An 11353-nucleotide genomic window follows, 5' to 3' on the forward strand; every position below is an offset into this window, starting at 1 on the left:
TTATTAATTTTATCAAATATTAACCAAATTATAATTTTGCTAGTTCTTAGTATTATTCAATTAATTCATAATGCCACTCGACAAGAGGAATCCATTGCTAAGTGTGAATTTAAAATCTTTAGCAATATTTGGTCTATGGCCATTCCAGTCAACAAAATTTCTTCAAAACAAATTCTATCGCTCATGGCATTACAGATTAGGTTTAATTACCTATATACTCTTCTTTGTATTTCTCATTACGGAATATATAGAATTAATTAACGTTTGGGGGAGCTTGGAAGCTATGACTACTAACATGACGGTTACTTTTCTGTACACTGTTGGAATTTTTAAGATATACGCCTTTTTTGGCCATAGAACTAAGTTGAAAAGTTTAGTCCAAAATTTAGCTTTAATAGAAAATAGAATTTTGCAAAATCAATGCGATGAGAATAAAATAATATTAGCTACGTACGTAAAAAGAGCTAGGAAAGTTACTTATTCATTCTGGTTTTTAGCAGCTTTTACGATTTTTGTTTTTTTTATAATACCTCCGACTGAATACGTATTTTCTTCAATTTATCACAAGCGTTTTGATAACGGAACTGAATATTGGTCATACGAAAAACCGATGATATTTAGTTCTTGGTTCCCTTTTGATAAAAATGCATATCCAAACTTTTTGTTTGCTTTTTTCTATCAAATGGCGATGGGGTTAGTAGGAGCTGCTTATCAAGGCATTTGGGATATGACCATAGTTACCATGATGATACACAGCGTTGGGCAGTTGCAAATTCTACAAAACAACTTTATAAATTCAACTAAAAAAGTAGAAATCGAGAGGGCGACAAAAAGGACAGTCGATAAAGTCAAACACAAGAGGCTTGTAGATTGTGTTAATCATCATCGATATATAATGAAGTAAGTTATTATTATTTCAAGTACATACAAATATAAATTTATCACACAATAAAACATATGATTTTAGATATACTCGAACATTGAACGAAATTATAAGTCCTGTAATGATATTGTATTTTATGATATGTTCATTCATGTTGTGTACTATCTTATTCCAAGCAACTCTGGTAAGTAATTATTAATATATTTACTTGTAGTTGCTTTATGATTTATTTTACAAATTAATAATGTATTTTAGCACGGTATAAGCTTTCAAATGTGCTTAATGTTAGAGTACTTACTTGCTCTGATGATCCAATTGTTTGTATTTTATTGGCATGCAAACGAAGTGTTGGTCGAGGTGCGTATTTTTCTATTATATATTATAGCAATTTGTTAACATTAATAAAAAATATTATTTCAGAAGGAAAATCTGGTTATAGCTACTTACAGTTGCGAATGGTTTAATGAAAATGAACGTTTTAAAAAGAGCCTTTGGATTATAAGGGAGGGAGTGAAAGTACCGATAAAATTTACAGTTGGCCAATTTTATACAATTTCTCTTCCAACATTTTTAGCTGTATTTTATTTATATACGTTAATGTATTTATAAATATAAATATAAATTTAATATTTGTATGCTTTTGTAGATCCTTCGGGCATCGTACAGCTACTTCACATTATTGAGAAGAATGCAAGAAAATGTATAATTTCACATAACGAAAATTTTGAAAGCTCTATAATAATGAAAAATGTAATTGTATAATTCTAAGATGAACTTTAATAAATATGTTTGAATCTAAAGATTTTTTGGGAAAATATAAAATAAAGCATTCTGACTTGCAAAAACATTGAAAAGTTAAATTTACTTACTTTTGATCCCATTGTAATTAATTTATAGAAATATTTAATTATAAAAACACTGTAATATAATAAATATGTTATTTCGTAACGAATTAGTAAAAATTGTTTAATAAAATTTAATTTTAAAAGTCACTTCAATAATTTATTGGCGATTCGCGTTCTGTACGATACGTTAAGCGGAGTACGGTTCGTGACATTAATATGCTTAACGTATAAGAGCGTATAACGTATATTAACGTATAACGTATTTTTCGCTAAGAGCGTTGTAATACAATTTATCGCACTTTTGGTATAGCGTCTACCCAAAGAAGTACTTTTTAAAGTTGCTAAGGGGCGTTGTCGACAGTCCGTCAATGCTCGTCGACTTTCGGCTACGAGCTAGAGTGCCAAAGAGAGTCGCGATTGCGTCCCTCATTATTGATCGTTGCGGCTAGAACGTCAGCGCTTGAAAACGCTTCTCTTGCGTGTAACATACAGCTTCTTAAGCTGTATGTTACATAATATGTTGCCAAACACAAAGATGTTTTCGGTGATAGATATGAGGAGCTGGAAAAAAAAATGCGTGATGCTGCTAATCTATTTAGATGTGCAGCATAACCATTTTTTATTTGTCATGGTGGTAAGTTTTATAATAAAAAATAATATATTTTTTTTACTGTTTAATAAAAATCTATCCTTTGCATTTTTAAAAGAGTTTCAAAGAATTTTGAAATACAAATAGGGCTGTGGAGTCGTTTTAAAGTTATCTGTCTGACTAATTTTATTGAATCTTTTATTTTATAGGCTTAATATCGATAAAAGTGCGCGTTAAAAATAAAAATATTTACGTGTACTTAAATCATATAAATAGAATTATAAAAAAATATATATGAATTATTATTTATAAATATATATTTAATATCAGTGCGAAGAAAATATTCTAGTATATATAACCTTTTAAATGACCCCTAAAAATCCTCAAAAACCTTAGAAATCGTCACAATTTTCTTAGTCCAAAGCTTATTAAAAAGCATATCTTTATAAAAGGCCCCCGAAATCTTCACAATTAATAACATTTGAAGGCTTGGAAATGAATAAAATTGTATACTTCAAACTATTAAAATAATTTTTAAGGTTTTTTAAAAAGATTTTTCATTTAATATTTGATTGCATTTCAAGATGCATTTAACAATCTGTATGTTGAGAAAAAAATATTTTGTCAATTTAATTTTTTTTAAATGTATTATATTACAAGCAGATGTGCATAATAATAAAAATATTTTTATTTTTTGTAACCATTACAAAATAATTCCAATGTCGATGATCGTCGAGCTATTATTAAATGTGTCATTAGTGTATTTTTTAGGTAGGTGAAATAATTTTAAAATATTTTTTTTAGACCAAGAATATAAATTAAAACTTCACTTGTTTTAATCAAGTGAAGATTGTAAAAAAACTTCACTTGATTTGATTTTATTGTATTTTCATTGAATAAATCAAATTATAACAAAATAAACAGTTTTTTATATTGCTATAAAGTTGTATATATATAATAGTTGGTTTAATTTACAAAGGTGACAACTACTCAATTTAATATCAATTATATTGCACTACTCTAATGGTATGTCTGTTTAAATTATTTTTAGTAGTTTTGTAGGCATCTCTTTCCTGTTTCGGTTTTCTCAGTGATTGTGGCTCTTAATTTTTCGTCAAACTCTTCCTTATTTCTTTTGTATTCATATGTTCTATGGTTTCTTCCGCGCTGACTACTGTGCTTTTCTTAATTCTTTCTCAGGTTACATTGATGTCTTTCTTTTTATTCATCGTACCTTTGTCTTTTAGTTTTTCAGTTCGCCACTTTTTTCTCCTTTGTTCTTCTTTTTGTAGAATGCTATATATATTTGTTTGACTTTTACCAAATAATTTGACACAGTGTATGGAATTTTCTCTTCTTTTAAATATCAGTAAATGTTTTATTTAATTGGATAGTGTGTTACCTGGTATTTTTCATGTACCTTTCTACGTGTTATTATGTAGGAAGAATGTGCTACTAAATAATAGATTATTGACTGACGCAAAGTAGCATAGCTTACTAGTCGTTTTATTGTCAAAAAAAGTCTTAAGTCTTCTAGAATTAATAATGCGTCATGTTTGGTAATGTCTACAATAAATATAATTACTAAACAATGCATATGTATTTAATAGCTTATACAATAATTATGTTTGCTTGGTATTTATAATCGACAATTGAAGTTTGAACAAATACTCAAAACTTTATGACCTGTTTATAGGTAAAGTTTCAAAGTGTTCATATACGACACGTGGCTGATATTTTATATTAGGTACCAAGTTATTTTTTTGTTATCTTAGGATGTATTTTAATATTACATACATTGTTTTTGATACTAAACTTAATTTAATTAAATACTACTAATATTCCAATATATTGTTTAGTTTAATCATTAAAATCTAGTGGTGAATTTATTATTATAGGTGCTAATTAATGTTCTAAATTATTTGTATTTTTCAACTATTCGAATATTTAATAAAGAAATGGTATAAGTATTCGAACATATTCGTAAATTTTTTGTCGATTTTTAGTGATGTTAATTTATTTTACCAATTAGTGCAAAAAGAAAATTAATTGTCTATAAAATATTATTTAATTAAAAAAATATTGGTTAATAATAATTATTTTAATTAAGCATTAATTACTTTCACATTAAGGTTCAATATTTACTGATCAGCGAGGATGTCAAAACAGCAATGATTAATTTATTATTAAATACTTTTTGATTACGAACGTCATTATCGCGATTTCATATCAGCTGCGATTAAATTAATTGAGCAAAATTAATGAAACATTTTTAATACATCATTTTATAGAATTTATTGTATATACAATAGCTAATAATGTTTGATCCTTTTATTTCGTGCGGATTTGCATATAAATGAAATAACTAGAAATAAATTATTGAAAATCTTTGCAGCTTGAAACAACAAATACAAAAACGTAACACGAACTTAACAAAAAAAATGTGAGGCTCACCTGTTTTTAAGATAGGCGTTAAACGATAATAAAGGGTGGGCCTTTCCAATATTTTGTTTCGTTAACGAACGAATTCTGCGAATTTCGGTCTTAGTAGCTACAGCTTATAAAAGCATTTTCTTTGTTGAAGAGAAGCGTCTCACTGAAACCAATTAAAGAATTTGCAACTGTCCAACGCTATTACATGTGTCTATCCGGCGCAACAAAAAGTTACATTGTCTATCGCATTCTTTACGCAAAAAAAGGATAGTTTTTTCTCATGCTTACAAAGGGTTAATGTGATAGCAAGTGGAAATTACGCAATTGTGGTATTAAATATTCTATTATTGTTAGTTAGACTTTCTGTCAAATTGAGTTGCTATATCCTTTTCATAATATTTGAAATTTTCGTTTGAATGACCTCAGCGTTACAGGCACAACTAGTTGTACACATTCTCACACACTTATGCATACAGTAAAAATAATCCCTACTATTTATTTTTCTAGGTCTAACAAATCAACTCCTAATAAAACGTTTACATGTTTTAATATAATAGTATTTTTTTATTATTAAATTGCTTTTATATGTCATGCCACTGGTATTAGAAAAATGTGCACTTATTCAGTATTGATAATTTGTTCCATTGATTATTTTAAAATAGTCATAGCGTGTTGGATTTGCTAGACGATACGTTAATTCAATCGCACGTAACCTAAGGACTAGATAAGAGCCTAGTCGAATACAATTGTATAAGTAAATTCATAATAAAAATATTTAAGCGATAATTTTGAGTAATAATAGATAAAATAAAAATGAAACTCGACGTGAGAAATCCTCTGCTTAGTGCAAACCTGACGTCTTTAGCCATATTTGGACTTTGGCCTTTCCAGTCCTCCAAATTTTTACAAAATAAATTTTATCGCTCCTTGCATTACAGACTAGGACTATTGCTATATGTTCTATTTTTAATATTCATCATAACAGGATATATAGAGTTAATTAACGTTTGGGGTAGCTTAGAAGCCATGACCATCAACATGACAGTCACATTTTTGACTACTCTCGGATTTTTAAAGATATACTCCTTTTTCGGCCAAAGAACTAAGCTAAAGAGATTGGTGCAAGATATATATTTAATAGAAAATAGAATACTACAAAATCAAAGCGACGAGAATAAAACAATCTTGGCTATGTACGTAAAGAGGGCTAGACGGATTACTTATTCCTTTTGGTTTCTAGCAGGTTTTACAATGGTAGTGTTTATAATAATTCCACCGGCAGAATATTTATTTTCTTCGACTTATCACAAGCGTTTTGATAACGGAACTGAATATTGGACTTACACAAAACCCATGATATTTAGTTCTTGGTTTCCATTTGATAAACATGCCTATCCCAATTTTATCTTTGCTTTTCTATATCAAATGGTGATGGGGTTAGTAGGAGCTTCTTATCAGGGTATTTGGGACATGACCATAGTTAGTATGATGATACATAGCATTGGACAATTACAGATTTTACAAAACAATTTTATAAATTCAACTAAACATGTAGAAGTAGAGAAGACCTCAAACATATTGGTCGATAAAATTAAGCACATGAGACTTGTTGATTGTGTCAACCATCATCGATATATAATAAAGTAATATATTATCATTTTAAGTTCATATATCTATTTATTTAATACTGTATTAAATATATGTTTATAGGTATACTAAAACACTGAATGAAATTATAAGCCCTGTAATGATACTGTATTTCTTATTATGTTCATTTATGTTATGTACTATTTTATTCCAAGCATCTTTGGTGTGTAATCTATTTTTTAAATATTTCTAGTTGATTTATGATTTAATTAAAAAAATAAGTGATAAATTGATGTTTTAGCATGGAATAAGTTTTCGAACGTGTTTAATGTTGGAATATTTGTTTGCTCTAATGGTTCAATTATTTTTATTTTATTGGCATGCAAACGAAGTGTTGATTGAGGTGCGTATATTGTTTTATTATGATATTGTGATTTTCTGACATTAATCAAAAATTGTAATTATAGAAAGAAAAACTGATAATGGCCACTTATAACAGCGAATGGTTTAACGAGAACGAACGTTTCAAGAAGAGCCTTTGGATCATAAGAGAGGGCGTAAAAATACCGATTAGATTTACAGTTGGCCAATTTTACACAATTTCCTTGCCGACGTTTTTGGCTGTATCTAATTTTCTTAAGCATATGTTTTTGTATTATATAATAATTTTTAATAATTTGTGTTTTTGTAGATTTTGCGAGCTTCCTACAGTTACTTTACATTATTGAGAAAATTTCAAGAAAAAGGCTCATAACTTGAATATATGTATGTAAAAAAATAGGTTTTTACGAAAACCTTTCACAATAAGTATTCCATTAAAATACACGTTATTAAAACATTTAAACATATTACATATTTTTATAGTTTTGTGGGGTTTTCAACCACCTGCATAATTTGTTATAATTTAAAGAAAACTCAACAACTATTTGAACAAACGAAAAGAGAGATCATAGATCTGTAAAGATACAGAAGATAGGCAAAGAGAGACGCCACGGAGTCAAAACAAAAGAGATCGCATCGAAATGAGAGTCACCAGTAGATTGTTTAGAACACACGAGAACACATCACGATAATCTTAGCCGCTTAACCGAAATCAGAGCCTACAATAATACAACTCGACACGCCAGCAAAGACTCCGACTTCCAAGACCTGCCATTTCAACTACACCGACTGATAGCGGCATAACAATATCTATATATTTATGTGGTAATTTAAATATGTTTATAAAATAACAACACACCATTTTTTCCGGCATTTATTTCGCTGCAAACCACACCCCTTTAGCGAAAGTTTATTTTTAAATATCAAGGTTTTTACACTAAAATTAAATTATGGGAAATCAATAAATAACCATGCAATAATTTTGCACTTCTTTACAACAGAAATGAAGCAATTCCATTTCTGAAGTGTTATAACACAATATACTTTTAAAATTGTTTTTTGAAATCATAATTGACTATATCAATATAATGAGACGTTATAATTAAAAACTAAATATAGTTATACTGAGTTATAAATCTAACTATTTTTGTTCTAAATATTTTGAACGCAAAATTTGTTGAATTAACTATCTGAAAATTTTCTGTATTTCTAATTTAATATAAAATTATAAGTTAAGTCAATAATCCAGAATTTATCTATGTATCGTAATGGCAAAAATAAAATCCTTTTTGTAAATCGTCATATATATTTTTTGGCTAAAATTTTAAATTGAGGATTGTTTAAATACAAGTGATTAAATATTAAACGTTACTATCTTGATTTCGGATCAACAAGCATATTTTTATTTTCTTATGTTGAGATATTTTTTGGTCTGAAATCAATGAAAGTCTACTTTTCAATGTGTTAGAAATTATTTTTATGAAATTAAAAATAAATATTAAATGGACTAATATTCTTAATAAATAGGAGCAAAACGGCACACGATTTCTAGTTTACTAAATATATTAAAACTTTATTTATAATAGTTATGTGGGGGCCAATTTATTTGGCACAAACTAGGTGGAACTCTGGTAACACTGACGGGCGGTGGCGAGTGCAACACTATTCATTAGTTGAGCACGACGTCGACACCTATCTAATTCATAACATTAAATAAATATGTAACTATTACTTAGACATGTCAATAAATACTACTGTAGCGACCCAATCTGTGTCTAATTGCCACCTGTCACCACCCACCTACTACAATCAAGCGATACAGACTAAATAAAATAAACTAATTCATTAATATGTTTTACTTCAAAGGAAGATTTGATTATTGAACATATATTGCGGCTTAAAAATTTATTTAGAAATGCTAAAATACAAATAGATTAGATACTTGAGTAATGCTATATATATTTTCAATAAATTTCTTATCGAATTAATTGACTTTGTGTAATATATTTGCTTGTATGTCAGTAAAGTAATAAATCAAATGACTCAAGAATAGATTATATATATATATATATATATATATATATATATATATATATATATATATATATATATATATATATATATATATATATATATATATATATATTTATTTCTAGGAGTCGGATTACTCCGCGTACTTTTTTGATTCCGTGTGGAATCATGGTCCCTACGTTTCGGCCAGATTCGCCCAGCCATCCTCAGGGGAAAATTGAGAATATGAACATCCGGTGTGGGCAAAGCCCAGCATGTGGTTGTTCAGATCTGAACAACCACATGCAACCACACACACATATATATATATATATATATATATATATATATATATATATATATATATATATATATATATATATATATATATATATATATATATATATATATATATATATATATATATATATATATATATATATATATATATATATATATATATATATATATATATATATATATATATATTGTTTGTAATTTTATCAAGCTAAAGATTAGTGAACACGATCCCTTCCGTATTTCTGTTTAGATTTGACTTTTCGGGTAAATATGTCAGCCAAGTCCATATGTTAATTATCATATTGCTTTAAAATTGTGACTGTTAAGGAATTTGAAATAATCATGTTGTAATTAGCTTGTATATATAAAAAACAATTTGTCTTATGAACCTTTGAAAGGCTATCCAAAAAATATGCCAAGAAAAAGGATCAGCGATATATTTTATTTTTTGGAATGCATCGCATCTAAGATAACAGATCGATTCACAAACAAATACAAAGTTAGTAAATAGCTTTTTCGACAAAATAGCAGGACCTACAAAACTTATTATTGTCGTTTACGCAAAATTCTAAAACAATGCAGCTATTAATGGCTGTAAGATGTTATAAAATAAAAAATAAAATTACCTAAATTATAGAGGGTCGTTGATTTCCTTTGATTTTCCCGATCATTTATTAGTCAGAACTCCGTCGTAAAAAAACCATTTCCACATTCACTTGGACTTCTGTGGAGCTCTGCAAAAGCGACATAAACGAAACCATCAAAGTTAAGAAAAAGCAACTGCTTCCACTTCGATCATCACATCTGGTCCAGTCAAGCAGTCACGTACCTTCATTAATCGTTAAGATTTAAAGTCGAACTTTGAGACGACTTGAATGTAAATTTATTGCACAAATGTATAACTTGAATTTTAACTGTCTTAACTTAAAAATAAACGCGTATACGAAGCATTGGCACATTACAAAATTGTTCTGAAAAAATTTAAATACCTATTATCAATATATATCTTTATTATTTCACTTACAAAAAAGTAACCCAGTTCTGGAGGCCAGTGCAATTTAAGTTAGTTTGAATAAATACTCTAAACTTTAAGTTTTAAAACTTAATTACACTTTTGAATGCTCTAACATTTTATTTGACTACTGTTCATAGGCGACTCGTGGCTAATATTTCATATAAACCACAAACTTATTGCTCAAATGGTTCTATATGCAGTATTGTTTTACACCTACATATGTATATGTTAAAAATAAATTATAAACATCTTTTACGTCCTTTAGTGTTACAATTTTTAGGATTACAGCCGTTGATCGGTTCGAGTATTTCATTGGTAATAACAATTTTATCCTTCCGCACTATTTTATTGATCTTTCTGGGCAAATCTCTCCATATATTATTGGACCGGCAATTTAAGTATGTACTTTATATTAAGTTTGATAATTTATTCTCTCTGTGTTCTGAATCTTTCTGCCTTGTTTCTAGGTAATGAGTTCCTATTCTTCTTGATAGTTTGAAATATACTAATTATAAGGATTTTGCGTTCAAAGATTATTTTATGCCAGTTTATATACTTATCTTTGAGTGATTGCTCATGTCTCAGAACCGTAAATAACAACCGCTCTTATAATTGTATATTATTATATTAAGGTTATTAACCTCTTAAGCAGCGATACTCAACCTGCGGCCCGCCAAGCTTTTATGCGCGGCCCAACTCTCATAACTTTACAAAATATTTCCAAGCATGTAGAAATGTTTTCAAAACTTTGTGTTGCACTGGAACAATCGCTGACTTGGACGAGTAGGGATAACTCTACCACCGCTGGTTCTAATATATTCCCTTACTTAACTTAAAATATCGTGTCGGGTTCATCAACTGAACCACTACTCTATCTATAATTGAACGAAAGGATAAACGCATACCATCATAAAAAGGGCCAGTTCCACTCACGATAATATAATTTTTTACCGTTGAAGAAAAATGGGATTTGCATTTAAAAAGAAACACCATTGGGAGACCACTTAACGGATTATGTACATCCCATAATTCATAAATGATTAAGATTAATCGTATTGCAATGTATTCATTAAACATGTGAAGGAATGTTTTAATAATGCGTTCAAAATATTATTTGATAAATTTAGCAGTAATAATAAAATATTATCGGAAATTAAGAAAATGCAGCTTTCCATCGGCGAAGAAGATGCAAAAACCAATCTACCGACGATGAAAACCGTCATAATTTTAGTGAATTATGTCCGAGCACAAGAATTGAGCAACCAAAGTCTTTTGGAAGAAATGGATAGTAATTATATGTTATATGATTT

The 11353-nt window shown here is 28.4% G+C and overlaps 2 protein-coding genes across 2 annotated transcripts; both read left to right on the top strand.

Moving 5' to 3' along the window:
• Positions 1–70: 70 nt before the first annotated feature.
• Positions 71–1589, top strand: LOC148234987 (4-vinylanisole receptor-like). Its single transcript, XM_088186044.1, has 5 exons — positions 71–900; positions 968–1067; positions 1139–1240; positions 1304–1459; positions 1530–1589. The coding sequence occupies exons 1-5, from the start codon at positions 71–73 to the stop codon at positions 1587–1589; spliced, it is 1248 nt and encodes a 415-aa protein (XP_088042170.1).
• A 2952-nt stretch (positions 1590–4541) lies between these two features.
• On the top strand, positions 4542–6574 carry LOC148234988 (uncharacterized). The gene has a single exon (XM_088186881.1). The coding sequence runs from the start codon at positions 5564–5566 to the stop codon at positions 6395–6397; it is 834 nt and encodes a 277-aa protein (XP_088043007.1). The 5' UTR covers positions 4542–5563; the 3' UTR covers positions 6398–6574.
• Positions 6575–11353: the final 4779 nt, after the last annotated feature.

Source organism: Plectrocnemia conspersa, unplaced genomic scaffold (assembly GCF_051122295.1).
Source record: "Plectrocnemia conspersa isolate PC_06_02 unplaced genomic scaffold, ASM5112229v1 ptg000005l, whole genome shotgun sequence".
NCBI classification, from domain to species: Eukaryota; Metazoa; Arthropoda; class Insecta; order Trichoptera; family Polycentropodidae; genus Plectrocnemia; species Plectrocnemia conspersa.